This window comes from Calonectris borealis, chromosome 1 (genome assembly GCF_964195595.1).
Source record: "Calonectris borealis chromosome 1, bCalBor7.hap1.2, whole genome shotgun sequence".
In the NCBI taxonomy this organism is placed as follows: domain Eukaryota; kingdom Metazoa; phylum Chordata; class Aves; order Procellariiformes; family Procellariidae; genus Calonectris; species Calonectris borealis.
In genome coordinates, this window is record NC_134312.1 from 120,165,836 (window position 1) to 120,187,238 (window position 21,403).

Here is a 21,403-nt window from a genome sequence, read left to right on the forward strand (position 1 = left end):
TTGGGGGGCTCTAAAAGGGGTATAGCAATTATGTAAAAGAAATTTGAAGGGAGTTTAAATGATTTTTTAGTTCAGATGGATTTTAACAGGTAGCCTTCACTAAAAAAATGAGAAGATATTTTTAGAATATTCTAACTCCTTTGTTGGCATTTTTGCTTTGTGGTGGCTTCTTTTTTTTTAAATTAAATTTCTTAAAGGGGAGAAAAGAATCACATAACTCCCAAAGAAAATTAAAAAGTGTAATTTAGAATTGCACAAAATGTTCTAGGTTGAATCAAAGCAGTTTCATTACTCTTCATTCCCTTACATGAACAACTCTTCCTTGTGGAAGACTGAGGAGTGCCCAGGGTCCTACTAAAGTTGAGCCAGTGCAATAACCCCTAAGAGATAAGAACTAGTATTTTAAGATGAGGATTAGGCAAAGGCCAACTTGGTACATAGACTTGTATTTCTGTTTAAATTTGATTTGGCACTGTCAACACTTTCTGGCCAAATTGTCTTTAAATCAGATTAGCTTAAACTAAACTTAAAACTGCTGCTTTCATTTGTTTTGACAAGAAGTGTGGGCTGAACCTCACCATCCAGCTTCAAGAACAGATGTTGAGAAATAAATAAAATGGAAAAGGAGAAGACAGAAAAACAAAAGGTGAAGGACAAGAAAGAGAGAAATGAAATGGAAGATATTACTATAGAAATGAAGAAAAAAAAGCAGTCGCTGAAGGAGGACTGAAATGGACAAACACTAGGAGAATGTATGTTGAAGGAAGAGATGCGAGAACCAAAATAATTAGGGCCAAATCTTATCTGTCAAAGATGAAAATGGCATTTCAAGCATCCAGAAACTGCAAAACTATTATGGGGAAGAATTAATTGTAGTCTGTGTGCAAAAACAGAGTAAGTAAATGAAGGGGGAGTCCTGGTGGGAGAACACTGTCTGCCTTCCCAGACCAGCACGGTGCAGCAGTCCCTTGGCCTCACAACCGCGCCCTGAGCCCCAGGGGAACCAAGCCGGGTACCAGGGCCCACCTGCTCACGCAGGAAGGGTGAAGGCGTATCCAGGGCCCTCCAGGGGCCCCAGACAGCTCCCTGGTGTGGTCCACACAAGCCAGAGCTCCCCCACCACCCTCACGAGTGCAGGGATCCCCGGGGTGCTGGTGGGGTCCAGCCACCACCCCACTCTCCTCAACCACCTCAGAGGCCTGGAAGCCCTGCAGCCCCCCCGATGCCCTGCAGCCACCCCTCCGACACCCTGACAGTCAGCACCCTGCCCAGCCAGCCAACTCAGCACCTCAACACCCAGCCCCAGGCCCTGACAGCCACCTCGAGGCGCTGGCACTCAGCCCCATGCCCTGCCACCCAGCCTGACACTGCCCTGCTCTGCTCTCCCTGTCCGGAGCGGAAGAGCAGCCCCTCGCCACTGGCACCCCCAGGCAGAGGATCCCACCTTTCCCTCTGCCCTCTGAAGAAATCTCCTCCATCCCTCCCCACCTCCGCCCTGTCCCAGCCCCACTGCCCACCCCGGCGTGCCCCGACCCTCCCGGCCTCCCGATCGCCTCCCCCACCGCCGCCCCCCACCGCCCCCGCCGCCATTACCGGCCGCCTCAGCCGACAGGCGCGTCGCCGTTGCCATGGGGACAGGCGGCGGCCGCGGTGCACCCTGGGAGCTGTAGTCGCAGCCGGCGCAGCGGCCTCGCCCCCCCGCGCCGCCCCCCTCGCCCCCTTCCCTCGCCCCGCACGCTGCAGAGATGTCTGCTTGTGTATTTCCACCCTCTTATTTCTGTACCCCACCGGGTTCTTAACGGGAATTTGACAAGGTGGTGTGCTGGCAGCGGGTCCCTCTGTGCCATGAGCTCTAGGCCGTGGAGCCTCATGGTGGCCGTGGAGGCACCTCACGTGGCGTCATGTCGTGTGGCGTGGCGTGGTGCGCGCCCTGAGAGCGCACAGGCTGAACCCAACAGGCTCCGCTCACGGTTCGGGTTTACACAAAACATTTTTATGCTGAAAAGGGGGAAAAATCCCATAGGAATGAAAGCGGCTGAGGAGTATTTTTCTTCAGGGCTGGATGCAATGGGAATCGTGCCCAAGTCCTCACCTGCCAAGCCCTAGGTGGGCACCGACTTTGGGCCGCATCCTGTTTTCTCCCTGTGTAGTTCAGTGGGCATTTCAGGTGTGAAGTAAAACAGGCAATTTTGTCCCAGTCCTGGCCGTGGATGTTTGATGGTGCAAATATTTACTGCTTTGAGTATTAATTATTAGTATCGCTATACTTGCAAGGCTAATCAGTATGCTTTGAAGCCAATGACCACTGCATCCTTTGTTTGTACTTCTTCAGAGCACTAGTAACCAAATAAATTAATTTGGAAATGTTATGTTCCAAATGGCAAGTCATTTCCGTTGAATTTACGAGGCTATACTTACATACAAAATTTTCTGAGAAACAGCATGTGTAATCACTTCTGGCAATAATTTATGTTTTTGCACTAAGGTGTGTTTTTTTTGTTTTACAGGAAAATACTCTGAAATACCCAATTCTAACAGGCTTTTCTTTTTGCTGGACCTCCTATTGCCTCTCAAAAGAAGAAAGAAATGACAGATGGTGAGCCACAATAAACAGTGCAAGTTATCCATACTGTTATTTTTTGTTTTCAGTGAGGTTTTTCAGAATCCCTATTCCATTCATGGAATTCTGCGTTTCCAGCTTCACATAACGGTTCCCACAGACAAAAAACTTACTTTCAAGAGCATCTTTACTATTGTGCATTCGGTCCTACCTAATCAATCCTGGAAAGATATTCCATTTCAAGTATTTTCAGGATTGTACACCGCTATATTCAATCTTAACATTTGAAATGTGTGTAAACACTTCCTAAAACTTAGGTCAGTTTCACCTCTGACATTGGGTCAGCTTTACTGAGCTCAGTGGCATGTTGCTCACTTACAGCAGAAACAAACTTGGCCCTTAAAATTTGAAAGTAATCTGTTACCATTTAACATTCTTAAAATACCTCTCATGCTTAGAGACCTCCTTAAGCAAATACGTGCAGGCAGCCACTGAATTGTGACCATCTCTGTGGTAGAAGGCGACAAACCAGATGGAAAAAGAGCATCCTGGATAACACAGTAGAATGGGATATTTTTTACCAAGTATTCTGGACCTCCTCTTACACCTTATGCCCTGGCAAAAAGAAGGAAAAAATACAACAATAGGTCCTGGATGCATAGAATCAGCCAAATCACCTTCCTCAGTATTCGGAAATGTACTGACACATATTTATTTCAGAGAAGTCCCTGAGCCCTGCAGTGTGGATGATGATCTGAATTCTTTAAAGCTGAGAGCGTTTGTAACCGAGCCTTATTTCAATATGATTTCTGCTATAATTACTTCTGCATCTATGCTCCCCTTGCCCTCCCCTTCCTCCTTCCCCTTTTATAATGTAAAATTTGCAGCTACAACTCCGAAGTGTCCTTGTTGTAGTCAGGGAGAAGGTACAAGCCTTTTTATGCAGGAGGTAGCTGTCACAGTGCCCATGCAACATTAAACATTACCCAACAGCTTTGTGATCGCCCCCAGTGCTAAGCTGCCTGCTCCCTGTCCCTTCTCCCTTCTCACTTGTCCCTTCCCCCTCTCCCAAATATTTCTCCAGCCCTGTCTCATTGGTGCACTACTCTTCTTTGCCTTTTTTGGACTGCCACCCTGTCAATCTAATGCAATTAGGCCAGGGGCAGGTGCAAACCCCTTGCTATGGCTCCTCTTACTAACCAATCCTCTACTGGCCCCTCGTCCCAAAATACCTAAGAGCCAATGGAGTGGGAAAACGCGGGACCCCAGAGAGAGGGAGAGGCCAAAGCTGCTGGATTGCTGGGGGGAGAGCACCATTTAGGACCCGGGTTAGCCCAGGAGCTGCCGAACGCTTGGATTCCTCTTGGGACTGTGGTGACTTGTGGAAAGCAGGCGTGCTCTGCTGATTCATTTTCATCACTGTCAACATGGTGATCAAAGTCTTTGTAGCCACATCTTCGGGGTCTACAGCGGTAGGTGTCTCATTTAACATACTCGTCTTTCTGCTGGGATCAGGTTGGTAAATTAGCCAACAGGCTAATCCCAGGACAACCTGAATTTGCGTGGAGAAAAAAACACTGGATTTCTTCTAGTCTGCATTGCGCACCTTATTCTTGAAAGCTGCAGAAGATGTAGAGAATTTCTATTAATGCAGGCTTGCTTGCACATGAGGTTTTACCACAGGTATAACATTTACATATAAATTATCTGTCATTTAATAGATTTACTTCTGTTTGAAAAAGTATATGCAATATATATTCTCATATATATTGCAAAAAGTATATGCAATACATATGCATATATATAAGAAGGAAAAAGTGGATATTGTATTTGCACAAAAGCTAAAGTAGATTGTTTACACTAGAAATTAATGTATCTATTTTTAAAAGAGACTTTAGGACACTGCTCCTGCAAAAGGGAAACTCTGTCTAAGAAAGAGCCTGGAGCCAAAGTAAGCTGAATAAAGTTATGCAGGAAAAAGTTCTTCCGCACCCCCCTCCCTTTCCCTAGGTTTTTGGTGGTTTTTTTGGTTTTCTTCTTTTTTTGTGTGTGTGCGTCTTGAAATGCTATACTGATGATTTTTAGTATAGAGATCTACTGCTGTAGCTGTCAGCGTAGTGTATCAGCTAAAGGGAAGGGCATGTGAATAGTAGGGAGGTTGGAAGTCCGTGGGAGGTGGGAACCGGGAAAGGACTGTTTCCTTTTATATCCAGTTCCCAGATGAGCTCAGATTGCAGTTTTCCTTTGGCAGTCACTCACTCCCAGTGACATGGCTAAACAAACTGGCTGGTGCTTGCACATAGCTGTAACTACATCTCTGTCTCTCTGACACCAGCTCTGTGTCTTTAAGAAGCTTCCAGAGTTGAAAAGCTCCAAAAAACACCCCTTGTTCACGGGGCCATCATCTCTAGAAAATGAACCGTGGGTCATTCACTGAAATTCAAATTGAAATACGACTGAGGAAGTTTGCAGTTCTCTCCTCAGCTTGTCTCACCAGCCTATCGCTAAGCCTGACATTCTACTATTGACATTTTAGCATTCCTTTTTCTATAAGAAACCTCAGATGCGTGGGAAAAAAAGAAGAGGGGGTTGGAAACTGCAGGTTTGGTAATTTGTAATCTAGCAGTTAATGTTCAAGTAGTTTTATAAATTGCCATACGCTGTGCATTGGCAGTCTTTTCGCTCCTGTTTGGTCTCCTGTTTTGGTCTCCTTTGGTTGACCAGAGTCGTCCCTACCTCCTTTGCCACTCATCCGTTTTCTGGGGAAAGTTGTGACCGTGACTGAAATCCCATTGCAGACGTTCAGTATGAGTGTGTTGGGGCCGTCAACATCTTGCGTGCCTCGTGTGTGCCACTCCAGCTATAGGATGGGGGCTGTAGTTCAGCAAGGCAGTTCGTTGTATGAGTGCTTTGATTAAACACTGACATTCAGAGATCATTTAGCCAATTAAAACTAAGCGTATCATATATTTAGCACTAGCTGAACTAAGATCTTTCCTCTGCTATACACATTCCTTGTATCTTCTCCCACCTAGCAGCTATAACTAACTCCTTTCCTCTTGGACTGCAGTGAAGGGATGTGTATGCTACACTGAACACTGAGCAACATGCAAGCTTTATCCAGCCATCTTGAGCTGTTAACCATTGCTACCGTGGTTTATTACCGCTAAGAAAGATAGCCAATGCCAGCGAACTGCAATAGGTTTTAAGCTTATTAATGCCAATCTCCACTGTATGTTAGCAGCCCACAAAAGCTGTTAGTGAGATCCCAGACATATGCTGGAAGGAAGGGTATGGCATCTTTACACAGCAATATGCCTCTGTATTTCCTCCTTTCCAGTGTGTTGGGTGTGCGTGTAGCTGTAGCATTCTCAGAAGGCGGCATGTGTTCAGATTACTGATACGTAATTGCAATGCCAAGTAAACATAATTTTCAGCTGGAGTAGTTTTCCACATTTACTGGTTAAAATGGATGGAAGGTATCCTTTCAATGAACCTTTAATGAGTTTTGGTATATATAAAATAAAACTCGCTCATGCAAGGAGCCAGCACAAACCCCAATATATCACTAAAATCCTATTAAAACCAAATTTTGTATCAGCCTTGTACAGCTTTTCCTGAGAAGAATGAATTTAATCCCTGAAGTGCTTAAATTGGAAGTCTAAATTGTCCTAGTAGCACTGGTGCTGTCTTCCATGTGGCTGATCTCCATCAAATCCATGTTGTTCATTTTGAATTTCAAAATAAGATGGGCCCAGGCTCCTCTGGTGTAAATCAGCAGAGGATCATTGGTAAAGAATGAAAAACGTTTCTATTCTATGTGCTACACAGTCACACTACTAATTGCAACTGGCTATCATGATAATAAATACTTTTTAGAAGTGAATGCAGTGAACCCAGTAACATTCTGGTGCTCTGGATCAGATGCTTGAATGATATAATTCACTGTGGCTCTAAAGCAAATCTGCACTCTGTATTTTTTCCCCTCAATGATTCAGAAATTTAGTTTAACTAACTTCAGCCTTATTATCTTTCTGATCCAAACTTAGCTGATATTGAACTATTCATTAACGCAAGCAGAAGTGGCGACATTTATAGCGCTAAAAAGTACTAAATGCTTGGCTTGAAGCAAGCAGTAAAAAAATAAAATAATTTTGTTACTAGCCACAGAGGTGTTTAGAAATGGATAACATCCTGCAAGGTTCTAAGGTACCATGAATCACGGGAGAAAGGAGGTTTGTGTCTTACACAGAGAAAGTCTTCCAAAGTCTTGCTTACTGCCGCTCATGGCTAGGGCACCTCTAAAATCCTTTTATTCCCAGCGTTTTTGGTGACATTTTATGAACTTGCCCACCTTCAAATCTGTAGGTCTCAGAAAGACTGAGGAAAATGTAGACTATTTCAATTACATCCTCTAAAATATAGGGTAGGGGTTTGTCATCCGTGACTGTGAATCTAGCCATATATAAACCTGAGCTCAAATTTCAAATCGGTTTCAAGTAAAATCAGAGATTAGAGTGTGATAAATAAGAATAATTATCAGGAATAGGTTGTCCATGCAGTGTTAGAACCAGCAGGTTCAGCAACTCCGCCTACCAACATTAATGTTCCTCTTGCTGTAAGTTGTTGACTATGTACCATTTGCTTCTGCCATAGGCAGCTGGTCAACATTACTGCTTTGGATTGTGAGGATATAGATGATAATATTTAATTATGCATCAGGTGAAACTAATACTATTTGTAGCTCTTACACTCTAGCTAGATAATATTTATTTAAAACAGTTTTTTCTTATTTTAAGGGACTAGCAGCTAGCGATGGTGGAACTTAAGCTTTGTTGAAAGGGAAAATGACATTGATGAAATAATGTCCTGCTCACCACCACTTTCCAGGGAATCTATGTCCAAGTAATCTGAATTCTTCGCATGCTATCAATCAGACACAAGTGAGGGCACAAACAAGCTCCTGCAATCTCATCCATTCTGGGAAGACCTTTGCATGTCCTCTGTGTTGTTACATTCTGGAAGATTTCCCTCTCTGAGTGCTGTTTGCTGGAGAGATTCTTTTGGTGTCCCAGCTACCTAGTGCCAGCCACAGCAGAGGCTTGCTTTATGGTTTCATACTTAGTGCATGTCCCAAGTCTTTTGCTCTGCCTAAACTCTAGTAATTGTAAGCCTTAAGACATAGTACATCTTCTGCATAGTTTGTTGTTGTTATCATAATGAGAAACATCTTGCCTTTTCCTTATGCAGGCATAACTGCATGTAACTTTTTATTTTTCCTCAGCATTATTTTTCACACAACCCTCTCCTAATTTTTGCTTTCAGTCCTGGTGCTCTCTGAGCCTCCTGTGTATTATGAACCTCAAGCTGAAGAAAAATTGTTTATCCAGATTTAATTCTAAAAGTTATAGCTACAGCCATAAGCAAGGGCGCACAGAATCTATAGCTCAGTTTCCATTATCTCCTCAGAGGCACTGTCCGTCTGGGGCACTAGCTATTCCAGGAGCCATATCTACTTCAGTGCCTCTGTCCAAGGAGACAAGCTGAGGCTGAAATTGCAGCTGACAGCACTTGAGTACACTGGCTTTCACAGCGTGTGGTGAAACTCTTAGTACTGGCTCATGCAGATTTTATTAACCATTGATACAAACATTAACCTGCCACTTCGTCCAATGAAGTGTCTCTCAAGCAATCCTTTCTGCCACCTGAATGTGTTCTGCAAATAACCGTGCAGCTAAATAGCCATCAAGAAAAATGACCTCTGTTTAAAAAGTGAAATAAGAATATAAATAAGCACCTTTGAAATCTGTCAACTGCATGGCTTTTGAACACTTTGGAATAGTGTTTCCATTCAAAGTGATCTACTTTTTTTAGCTCACCATAAACCTCTGTTGTTGTCATAAAAATGTACAGCATTTTATGTTTGTTATTTTTTAGAAGCAAGCATAGCTGTATAGATAGATAATTCCTTATTTAAACAAGAAAAAGAAATTTTATCCTTAATCATGAAAATTCGTTCTTCCAATATAATAGGCCATCACTCTACTTCAGCTTTTCAGGTTTATTAGATTATAGAAATACATAATCCATTAATTATTTCTCATCTCATTTTCTGTCTCAGACTGATTTACACTAGCTTGGTGTCACTTTAAATTCAGTTGTTCAGATGTCTGACTTGTGGAGGACATGGTTTTGAATCATATGATGGCTCGTATGTAAAAATTACTTTGATACATCATTCTAGCTACTGTCTATATAGGACACTAACTTGCTGCATGGAGTAGCATAACTGGGAGGAGAAGAGAGTCACGACTGTAACGTGATTATGCTAGATACTAATTTAGTTGTCTGTGACCGAAGAGCAGCGTGAGAGAATTTGTACGGGTCAGTCCAAAGAGTGCTTGCTTCAAATGCTGCAGTACTTGTAGGGCTAAAGTTTGGCCTCACAGCTCTTACAAAATTTAGACATACACAAAATGGGGAAGTTCTTTACATGTTGCTTAGGAATAGCATTCCTTTAGTAGAGAAGCATAGTCAGTATTACTTCTTCAAAGTAAAGGGAGAAGTTACAAGGTTGATGCCTGCATCCTAGGTGTATACAGTACTAGCATCAAAGGGAATAAGGGCCATCACTGAATTTTATCTGGCACAGAAGCTGTGTATAGCATGCTTTATTTGTATGTAATATGGTCTTCTTGCTCCAACTGGAACATCATTCTGTAATGTGGGAAATATTCAAGCAGAGGAGTTAAGCTGTACTGGATCTTCATCAAGCTTTCATTCATACTTAATTATGCCTAGCATTAAAGAACAGGGACAGAGAGAAAGATGTGACTCATGGAAAGCTAAATATCGTATGTCTTGAGTAGGAAAAAGGAGACTGTTACGTGTTGGGGAGAATATGTACATTCTCAGACCTGTGCTGACTTTAGGAAGGATTAGCTTAGGTATCTGTACACCACACTCACAGATCTGGGAAGAGAGTAGGAGGTTTCCTGCTGAGCCCCGTTTCTTAGACAGAGGTATCACTGCTTCCAGGGAGGAAAGAAAGAAGCTGGGAGTGTGTGTGGGGGAGTAATGGCAGCGGGTGCTGAGAAGCAGTGTTGAATCTCAGCTTCAAAAAGTTTGAGGGCTACTGGAGTAGTGGATCCAACTTGTCATACTTGCATTAGTTCTGCTTGTAATAGCAATTGCTTTTAGAAAATAATTTTCATTTTAAAGAAGGAATTTTGTTTTTCCTATTTTCTAACCAGATCAAAAAGAAACAGCAAGAAGTAGTGGGCTTTTTAGAGGCCAACAAGATTGACTTTCAGCAAATGGACATAGCAGGTGATGAAGACAACAGGAAATGGATGAGAGAGAATGTCCCAGGTGAAAAAAAGCCTCAAAATGGAATTCCCCTCCCTCCACAGATCTTCAATGAGGAGCGGTATTGTGGGGTAAGAAGCTGTTTGGAAATTTAAATACCTTCAGAGAGTCTTCTTTCACGGAAAGTGACTCTTTTCTATTAGTAGGAAGTCTCGTCAAACAAACTCCTTAAAATAATTTGAGATTCACTTTGGAAGAACAATTCTTAGAAAGCATTTTTTATGCACAGAAAGGCAATGAAACAAAAGATTATTCCTTTTTAAGAGAAAAATACACACGGAGGGAAAACTGACTAGAGAAACTCTGCTTAACAGGCTGTATGGATTATCCCCTGCAGACCCAGAGCCTAGGCAGGACCCAGGGCTCACTGCAAGGCGTGGAGTTTGCTGCCTGTGAGGAGCTCTGTGTTTTCCTCTGACATTCTCCTACCTCCTGCCGTGTAGATTACTCATAAGTTGTCCTACTGTTGGCTCTCTGCCTGCACTCTCACTTCACCTCCTGAAGACCAAAGGCAGTACTGTCTAGGTACTCTGGCTTCTTCACACAATATCTCAGGATAACCCGATGTAGACTATGAAGACAGGTCAGCTGCACTTGGAATAGTAAATGCTCGATTCTGTGGTTTGACAATACCGAGCTACTCAAGACTAGTGGGGTTCACAGCAAAGCTGATCTGCTTTCTCTAGTTGTATTGCACTTTGCTTCTTGAACTTTCAGTTAATTTTGCATGGTAAGTGTTGATATTTTGTTTGTTTGACATAGACTTATCTGGGCTGCTAGGAAGTCAAGTAGATGTCTGAGGCACCAGGGGCCATGAACAGGAATCTTTCTTCTCCATTATATTATAAAAATAAATAGGAATTATTGTTGACTGGAATAGTTCTAGTATGTGGTTTGAATTATTGAAATTATATTGCTTATTCAATAAATATCCAGCTCTTCATAACAGAAATTGTAACACTCATCAGATGCTTTTATATTTTCATATATGCTTGTAACAGGTTATTTCTCTTGAGAGAATTTGTTCAAATCAGTGGTCGATAATACTGTATGAGCATGAATATTAGGATCGTGAATCAAAAGAGATATCTGAGATAGTTTTTTTCTCATAGTCTGGATGGAAATACATAGTCTGGAAAGTACTCTGATATGACTGCTGAAATGAACTTGCAAAGTACTCTGAAACGCAGATCACATAGTGAGCCCAGTTTTAAGTTACTCCACAAATCCAGTGTGAACTACTGCAAAGGTTCTTTTGAGAGAGAAGGGATTTACATGCCACTAAGTTTTCAGAATTAACTTCAGTGCTCTCAGAGTAAAAGTTGCTAGTATGAATAAAGGAGTGCAATTGTTTCCTCATTTTCTCATAGAAATCTTAAAAGAGAACTTGGTAGATTAGAGTTCATGTGCATTTCAACATCCAGCCTGCCCCAATAAAAAGTATGATTACTCTGGATTTTGTGGCAGCCAATGTTGCAATAAATATTTCTGATATTCCCTGGAGAGGTTATATAGTGAATTAAAGAGTAATTGCCTTACAAAGTGTTGCGGCTGGTCAGCCTTGCCAGTAAATGATAAATATACAGTTTTTGCTCCATGTCTGAAGCTATCTCAGGAAGGCAAATAATCTACATCTTGAAATAAATTTAAGCTAAGAAAGAGTCCTTTGCAAAGACACGTCCATGTGGAAAGGGTCCAGAAAGCAGTTGCAGCTACTGATTTAAAAACTAAATCAAATTTACAATTAGTTTAAAAGTCTCCAGAATTCTAATCTACCTGGCTCTCAAAGCTCATAGCTAATGATCCCAGTGGGTGCATAAAAAAAGATTAATTTATGGCATCATTATTTCCAAATAAATAAGATAAGGAGATCTATATCAGTACATGAGCCTTACCCTTCTCCTCAGGGGAAGGTGCCTTAAGGGAGCTGCATAGTGACTGTGAAGTGGGATTATGTGGGCTGGTTGAGAACATGGCCAGGGGCTGGCAGACTGTGGCAAAATTCCTCCAAGTGACATGATGTCTTCTGCAACATGTCTACAATATAAAGATGGGGATTTGCATTCTACTTCCCTGCATAACCTGTGCAGGTCCAACAGACCCATCGTTCTGAAATCCAGAACTGCTTTATGCTGTTTAAGGTTTACATGATATATCTTAACTCTTGCCCTGTGTCCCACTTCCTTTGTCCTCAGCCACTTTATTAAAAATAGAGAATTGCAGAGGTCTGTCTGAGTCATGGACTGACTGAGTCCAGTATCCTGAATTCATGAAAGTCCCTTTAAAATATGTTGCTCTTGTTAGTACAGTCTTCAAGGGCCTCAATCTCATGGCATCTAGAAATCTTCGAATTTGTAGACTGGGTATATGCAGCCAGTTTATACCCATTTCCTGGTATACCAAAATCACCCTTTAGCTTAAAGAGCTCTAGTCCAATGTATTTGTAAATGGGAATCATATCCTCTTTTAATCTTCATTTTGCTACGTTAAACAAGTCAAGCTCTTTACACCTCTTTTTTGTAAGACTTTTTTTTTCTCTTTCTCCTTCCTTCTAATTCTTTTCTTTCTTCATTCCCAGGTATCCTTTGGTTTTAGTCAAACTTGTTACATTTCATTTCTGCTCATTCTCCTTTCACTCTTTTCCCTCGCTTCCCTTCCTATCAATTGTCCTGTATGTTTGGTTCCCATTCACACATGTGCATGTGTATACACATTAGCAGCATGCTGGCCTGGGAGCACTGGCCTGGGGAGATGAAAATTCAAGATAAAATGTTTCCTTCCTCACACTGAGAAAGAGGGATTTGGAGAGAGAGACATGACAATCTTCAAATATTTTAAGGGCTGCAGCAAAGAGGAATTCGTTATTGGTCTGAATTTGAGCAGGAGGTTGGACTAGATGGTCTCCTGAGGTCTCTTACCACCTGAATTATCCTGTGGTTCTAGGATTTTGTAAAATATGTTCTGCTCCACACCCAGTGGGGATGGGGCAAGATGTAATGAGCAAAAAATGAAGCAAAGGAAGTTTAAGTCAGACATCAGAAAAAAATATGTAGTGTTCAGGAGATTGTCTCATTTTCTCATTAAAGGTCATTACCAATGGATTGGAGAAACACCTATCAGGAGTAGTGTAGTGGTTCTTGCCTTGGAGAAACAGTCCTTTGAGATCTTCTCCAATCTCCTCTTCTGCAGTTCAGTGAAATTTTGGGGGTGGGGGTAAGGAAAGAGGGGGTACTGGGGACATGTGAGGAGGCTTCCTTTTTGTGCTGGAATAGACTGACATAATGAGCAAGTAAATGCAGTCCTGTTGCTAATCTGCTTTTCTGCTGATACATAAAATTATCTGCATCTTCTGGCTGGTCCCCAAGAGCTGCTTCACTTCCTAACTTGTACTGTAAAATAGAGGTTTCTTACGGATGCATTTATGAAAATACACCAGCTGTGAGCAGCTTTTCCGTGAAGCCAGAGAAGCTTAAGGCTGTCTTATAAATAGCTTGTATCTTATTTTTCTTTCAGATCTTTGGTATTGCCACTTGAAGAAACAGATTAGAAATGGATTCGTTTTGTATGCCTGGCTATAGCACCAATTTCAAGTATCCATTCTAATCCATCAGTGTTGGCAATCATGTTCTTATTTGATCTTTTTCTTAAGCTGCTTTTTTGCTCATGTCTAGACAGACGTCTGCATCTGTGTCATTTTCTAAATATATTGAGCTCTCTGTTGCTCTTGTCTTTGCTTTTGCTTAACAAAAAGCCCCTAGAAAACTAGGAAAGAAATGGAATGTAAACTTCTGGTTTTCTCTGTAAGCTGAAATTTATGCTTTTCTCGGTAAACTGAAATCCATAGAATAAAATACCCATGTACTTTTTTTGTTTTTTGAAGAATCTCTGAATTATTAGGTAAGACTTTTATTTGATGCTTCCTATAACTGCTAAAGTCAAATATACGTAAATCATAGGGACCATTGGAGGTCTGTAGTCCAGCCTGCTGCTCAAAGCAGGGATAGCTTTAAGCTATGTTGCTTGGGGCCTTGGCCACCTGAGTTTCAAAGGTCTCCAAGGATGGCATTTCCATGCCCTCTCTGTGTGCTCTGACCTGGTGCTGTACCGCTCATGTGGGGAAGAACTTTCTGCTGACGTCCAATTGGAGTTTGCTGTTTTGCTGTCTGGCATTGTCACAGTGGTCATACAAAGGGTGATAGCATAGAGTGTATATGTGCATATGCACTCATATCATAAAGAAAAACTCATGGAGTATTTTTTTTTTAAATACATTTCACTGTATTTTTCAAAGACTAGTTCCCAAGACAAATGAGACCACTACCCTCCTCCTAGACCATTTATGTCTTCTCATACAGATATAATATTATTGCTTACCTGAAATGAATTGTTACTGCTCATTTTTCTTTCTGCCTGCCTTGGGAACAATTATCTTTGGTCATTCAGTGAATGGAGATGTGAACAAGTCACCATTAGGAAAGTAAGAGTGCAAATATACAATACAAAAACTATGCCATGATCACTCTAGTCATGCTTTTACCCCATGCTACATACCTAATAGCTTACTCCTCAGTGTAAGGAAGGTAAGTGACCTTCCATTTACTGCAAGATACCACATTTACTGTGGGATGTCATTGTACACTACCAGTTGCCAAGGAATACCTGATATGATAGAAGGTTGTATCCTCTTCTGATAAGGAGTTCATCTGGTCGTTCACACGCCTTGCTTGTGCCTTTCAGGTCTGGTTATCTACAAGGCTAAATGTCTCTGGAGATTTTTAGTACACTTGCCATCTGCTGCCTTTCCTCTGTGGAGGAACTAACACGATATATAAAATATCAAGTCCACTTCATGGCCCTTCCTTGTAATAGTCTTCTCTTAGTTTCCCAGCTATTGACACGTTGTGCCATAGTTTGCTTAGACTGTTTTATGAGTATGTGGTATGCAGGGGGACACAAGTTTCTTGTGTTTATATGGCCTGTCAAAGGCCCATGTCAAATTCCAGCCCTTCGAATTGCAGAAAATCCTGCTCCTTGTGTTTGCTGTATTGCTCCTAAGTTTATGGGTTAGACTTCAGACACTGGCTTTCTTAAATACTTAGGGCAGACCTGGGTTAGGTAAGAAGGAGAACCCCACAGCAACGTGAAACAGCAAAGAGATGGTTTGAGAAATTGGTGGCCTGGAGCAGCAGCAGTATTCTGCCTGGTCAGGGCAAAATGTGCTCTGGGGCTTCTCCCAGACTGAGCAGCTCCCGCTGCCTGTAGCTAGGTCTGTGTGAAAGCCATTCTGTCCCTTAGATAAATCAGTGAAATGGGCTGTCATTTATCCGGTCTGTTAAGCTATGTTGCCTCTTCCAAACTGGACTGAAATGTCATTGATTCCAGTCTTGTTGACATTAAGGTGACTTCTAAACCATCCACTCCAGCCTTTCCCTAGGATTACCCTTGGCCAATAATTTATTCTCTGGAAGTACTGAAACAGCCCAATAAAACAACTCAGGTCCTAACCCAGCTTTACAAACAAGTCTCAAGGATGAGTCAGTGCCTTACTATTTACAGGCTTCTATTTTTGGAGTTATTCGGGATGAGAGGGAGGATGATAACATGGTCAAGGCAGTAGTCTAGGGCTCAGCAGACATGCGTTCAGTCCCCTGTCCTACACAGAGCTGCTGTGTGATTGTGGGCCAGTCACTTAGGACAGAGTTTCCGCTGGGATCTTAAATACATGTTGATTTTTACCTGTGTAAGATGCGAGTCATGAACTTCCCAGTAACAAACTAGTGATAGCAGAGCTTCCTTAATTGATAGGAAAGTTTTACAGGTGAATACAGTAAAGACCATGCAAGTTCTAGATGGTAGGATAGGAGCTATCCCTCACGTCTTTTCAGTTATATTAGCACTGAAGAGAAAACGGGCATTTACCATAATGATTTATAACTTCAGTTCACATGTGGACAAAACATTTTGGCTTGTGCATATATGTCAGAGAGAACAAACAGTCCTTTGCTAAGTTTGTCTGAAAAGCAACTGCATTTTCTAACCAGAGTGCTTTCCTTTAAAACAAACAGTTTCCTCATTATCATTTTACTCGTGCTGTTATGGTGACTGTTGCCTTTTACTTGCCGTAAAACTGTCCAGGGTTTTGAGGGCCTATTTTGTGTTCTTACTTACAGCAAGTTTTACTTTAACATTTAAATGGGAATAACTTTGCTTTGGTGTATACAGCTGAAGCACATTAAAATGAGATGTTTAATTTTATCTCATTCTGACATAGATGTGATAATTAAAGTGTAAGTCTCTGGAGAGATTTGCGCATTTGTTCATTTTGCCAGCCAGCGTGAAACTCCCTTTATCTGAGTTTTCTCCCTGGGGCTTAGATAATGCAGGCGCTTGTACAAATGCACAGTCATTCTCATCAATATGAGAAAGATTTGCCTGGACTAGTCTCTTCCTCCTGTGCTTTTTGTTTGATTTTTGTTACCAATTCTCTGTTGTTTGTTTGTTCCTTTTTTAGGATTTTGAATCCTTTTTCTCTGCTAAAGAAGAAAATATTATTTATTCATTCCTGGGTCTTGCTCCTCCTCCAGGCACAAAGGTATGCACTGCTGTCCTTCCATGGGGGCCATTTATTTGATTTTAATAAAAGATGAAGATAACCAGTGACTCAGCACGCCAAATAAGGGGCAGTGACAAGCTGGTGGAGCAAAGTGTTCTTAAGGGAAAAAAAAAGTGGCTGGTCCAGTAAATACTAGAAAATACTTCTCTCCTCCCTTCTTTCACTGCAGGCTTGTTACCATGACCCCAGCTGAAGACTTTTTTTGTTGTTGTCACAAAGCAATATTTTATCATGTTCAGATTTTAAATGATACGGAATTTCCTAATGCAATTTATAGGTTGTGTTAATTACAAGAAACCTTCACTTCTCCCGGACTGCATCAAACCTTGAGCAAACAGGGTTTGTACTGGCCACCAACAGAGGGGCTGGGGTGTGAACCCCTTTCATCTTCTGTGTGTACACACAGACTGACACTATGGGGTTTGCCTTGAGGAGATAACACCCAAGACATCGCTATCCTGGTTCTGGCTGGGACAGAGTTAACTTTCTTCCCAGTAGCTGGGGGACGTGTGCTGTGTTTTTGGTTTGGTATGAGAGGAGCGTTGATGGCCCCATTGATGCTTTGGTTGTTGCTGCGTGGTGCTTGCACCAGGGACTTTTTTGGCCCCCCCATGCTCTGCCAAGTGCAGGGGAAGCTGGGGAGGGGGAGCATAACCGGGGTGGTAGCCGGGGGTGTATTCCATACCATGTGATGTCATGCTCAGTATAAAAACTAGGGAGTCAGCGGTCGGTGAGCAGTTGCATTGTGCATTGCCTGCTTTATATATTTTGTTATTGTTGTTGTTCTCATTGTTATTACTGTTCTACTTTGTTTTATTTCCATTCTTAAACTGTTTTTATCTCAACCCGTGAGTTTTTCTACTAGTGCCCTCCCGAATCTCTCCCCCATCCTACTGGAGGCGGGGGGTGAGCGAGCAGCTGTGTGGGGTTTATTTGCTGACTGGTATTTTTGGCACCCAATGTGAGGCACGAAGGGTTGAGATAACAACAGATTAACTAGAGCGTATTAAGGAATTTATATCTGTTAACAGTTGCTGATCACATTATTGATTCATCTGTTCTCGATATTAATTTATCTGATCTGCACCATGCTCTTGTTTTTACTGTACCTGTTAAAGATTGGTGTTGGGTTTTGTAGTCTGCTGTGCTCTGCAGTGATTAATGATGTTTTGCCTGGGAGATTTGTTATTAAAACGCTGGCGTTGGGGGTTATTTGGTATTTGGGATTCGTAATGAAGCCGTTTCTGCATTTCAGGTACCACCTCATGGAGATCATTAGCAATTATACCTCTTCCTCTGAGAGGTTTTTTATGGAGGAAATAGAGAATAGCACCTTCACTACCTTCCTCTATGATGTCATCTCCTTCGTTAAAATAACTTGCCAGGATCTTGAACATCCCTGGGTAGTTAAGATACATCTATTGGTATTCCTTGGGAATATTGTTTCGGTTTTGTCCACGGTTAATAAGCAATTTAAGAATGTCATCCAGAGATCTGCCCCGAGGCTGGATACTTATGAGTGGCAGGGTGAGTGGGATAGCATGGGCAAATGCCTAGGATGGTGGGCACCTCCGGTGTTTTGGAACTTCACCCCTGAAAAAGTGCAGAATCCTGAAAAATTAGTAGAATATTTGGGAAAAGTATGCTGTCACCCTGGCACTTCCAGAGAGACACAAATTACTGCAATGTGCTGGGGCCTCGCCCACGCCTACCAAGCCCTGTTTAACACCACTCAGAACCCCCAAGGGGAAGGAAACATCTCTGCAGCTGATGACAAAGCAACAGGCCCTGTGGCTACCCCACCCCCCAGGGCAGGCCCTGCGGCGACCCCACCCCCTGCGACAGAGAACCAACCCGTGCCGGTATCATTCGCCCCTATACAAAAAAGAAAATGCACAAGAAAATCAGCTTGTCTAGTAAGGGATGAAAATGAACCAGGGCCATCAGGAGAACAGGAGGAGGAGGAGGCAGAGAGACGGTAGCCATCTGATCCCTATCCCTGGATGAGCTGTGAGATATGCGAAAAGACTTCAGCCGTAGTCCAGGTGAGCACATTGTCACCTGGCTGGGATAACGGGGCCAGTAGCCTGGAATTGGAGGGTAGGGAAGCCAAGCAGCTGGGATCCCTTTCTAGGAAAGGGGGCACTGACAAAGCAATTGGACAAGGGGCACAAGTCCTCAGCCTCTGGAGGTGAATCCTGTCAGGCGTGAAGGAAAGGTATCCCTTCAAGGAAGACGTCATATGTCACCCAGGCAAGCGGACCACCATGGAGAGAAGTATCCAGTACCTGAGGGAATTAGCCGTGCTGGAAGTGATTTATGATGAGCTGAACAAAAAGCAGTTACCCAGAGATCCAGCTGCAGTCAAATGCACCTGCCCCATGTGGCAGAAGTTGGTATGGAGTGCACCAGCATCACATGCAAACTCATTGGCAGTAATGACCTGGAAAGATGGAGAGGAACAAACGGTCATGAATTGGCTGGCCAACTCCAGCAATATGAAGAAAGTCTCTCTTCCTTCCTATGGGCCCGCGTCTCGGCTGTGGAGAAACTGTCTCGGGAGGTCCAGCAACTCAAAGAGGCTATGTCCTGCTCCCCACCTGCAGGGGCCAGTATCTCAGCCATTAGGAATAAGCGTCCTTCTGCTCAAGAGAGGAGATATCGTGGGTAGGCAGCCCGAGGCACCCTGTGGTTTTACCTGCGTGACCACGGAGAGGACATGAGGAAGTGGGATGGAAAATATACCTCAACCCTAGAGGCATGGGTACATGAGTTGCAAGAAAAAACAACCACAAAAGGGGGTTCTTCCAGGAAAACTGCTGCTCCAGTCTCCAGTGAGCAGTTCCCCAGACAGAGCAGAAGGGCTGATTCCACTTCCGATCTTAATAAAGGGACTTCTGATTCATACTTACAAGAAGTGGGTAGCAAATACGATTGACCAGAACTAGAAGGGCCCTGCCTCCAGCCAGGTGGAGGAAAGGGACAGCTGGGTTTACTGGACTGTGTGGATTCGATGGCCTGGCACATCAGACAAACGGGAGTATAAGGCTCTCATAGACACCGGCGCACAGTGTGCCCTGATGCCATCAAGCTGTAAAGGGGCAGAACCCATCTGTATTTCTGGAGTGACAGGGGGATCCCAAGAGTTAACTGTGTTGGAGGCCGAAGAGAGCCTAACCGGGAATGAGTGGCAGAAGCACCCCGTTGTGACTGGCCCAGAGGCTCCGTGCTTCCTTGGCATAGACTATCTCAGGAGAGGGTATTTCAAGGACCCAAAAGGGTACCGGTGGGCTTTTGGTATAGCTGCCCTGGAGATGGAGGAAATTAAACAGCTGTCCACCTTGCCTGGTCTCTCAGAGGACCCTTCTGTTGTGGGGTTGTTGAGGGTCAAAGAACAACAGGTGCCGATTGCTACCACAACAGTGCACCAGCGACAATACCGCACCAACCGAGACTCCCTGATCCCCATCCATGAGCTGATTCGTCGACTGGAGAGCCAAGGAGTGATCAGCAAGACTCGCTCACCCTTCAACAGTCCCATATGGCCAGTGCGAAAGTCCAATGGAGAGTGGAGACTAACAGTAGACTACCGTGGCCTGAACGAAGTCACGCTGCCGCTGAGTGCTGCCGTGCTGGACACGCTAGAACTCCAAGATGAACTGGAGTCAAAGGCAGCCAAGTGGTACGCCACAATTGACATCGCTAATGCGTTCTTCTCAATCCCTTTGGCGGCAGAGTGCAGGCCACAGTTTGCTTTCACTTGGAGGGGCGTCCAGTACACCTGGAACCGACTGCCCCAGGAGTGGAAACACAGCCCTACCATTTGCCATGGACTAATCCACACCGCACTGGAACAGGGTGAGGCTCCAGAACACCTGCAATACATGGATGACATCATCGTGTGGGGCAACACAGCAGAAGAAGTTTTTGAGAAAGGGGAGAGAATAGTCCAAATCCTTCTGAAGGCCGGTTTTGCCATAAAACGAAGGAAGGTCAAGGGACCTGCACAGGATATCCAGTTTTTAGAAATAAAATGGCAAGATGGACGTCATGAGATCCCAATGGATGTGATCAACAAAATAAAAGCCATGTCTCCACCGACTAGGAAAAAGTAAACACAAGCCTTTTTAGGCATTGTGGGCTTTTGGAGAATGCATATTCCAAATTACAGTCAGGTCGTAAGCCCTCCCTATCAAATGACCAGGAAAAAGAACGATTTCAAATGGGGCTCTGAGCAACAACAAGCTTTTGAACAAACTAAACAGGAGATAGCTCATGCAGTAGCCCTTGGGCCAGTCCAGGCAGGATAAGATGTAAAGAATGTGCTCTGCACCGCAGCCAGGGAGAACGGCCCTACCTGGAGCCTCTGGCAGAAAGCACCAGGGGAGACTTGAGGTCGACCCCTGGGGTTTTGGAGTCAGGGATACAGAGGATGCGAGGCCCGCTATATCTCCCCTGAGGAGATATTGGCAGCATATAAAGGGGTTCGAGCTGCTTCGGAAGTGGTTGGCACTGAAGCACAGCTCCTCCTGGCACCCCGACTGCCGGTGCTGGGCTGGATGTTCAAAGGGAGCGTCCCCTCTACACATCATGCAACCGATGCTACGTGGAGTAAGTGGGTCACACTGATCACACAATGAGCCCGAACAGCAAACCCCAGTTGCCCAGGAATCTTGGAAGTGATCATGAACTGGCCAGAAGGCGAAGATTTTGGAATATCCCCAGAGGAGGAGGTGACGCGTGCTGAAGAGGCCCCACTGTATAACAAACTACCAGAAAACGAGAAGCAATATGCCCTGTTCACTGATGGGTCCTATCGCCTTGTGGGAAAGCATCGGAGGTGGAAAGCTGCTGTATGGAGT

General features: G+C 43.5%; 1 protein-coding gene across 1 annotated transcript in view; it reads left to right on the top strand.

Annotated features, from left to right (window-relative positions):
* Nucleotides 1-467: 467 nt before the first annotated feature.
* The window catches only part of SH3BGR (SH3 domain binding glutamate rich protein), a 38,370-nt gene continuing 17,434 nt past the window's right edge, over nt 468-21,403 (top strand). The window contains exons 1-4 of the mRNA XM_075172792.1: nt 468-752; nt 2,508-4,032; nt 9,814-9,999; nt 16,440-16,520. Of these exons, the coding sequence (XP_075028893.1) occupies nt 3,988-4,032; nt 9,814-9,999; nt 16,440-16,520 (312 nt within the window). The 5' untranslated portion in view covers nt 468-752; nt 2,508-3,987. The remainder of the gene's footprint in view (nt 753-2,507; nt 4,033-9,813; nt 10,000-16,439; nt 16,521-21,403) is intronic.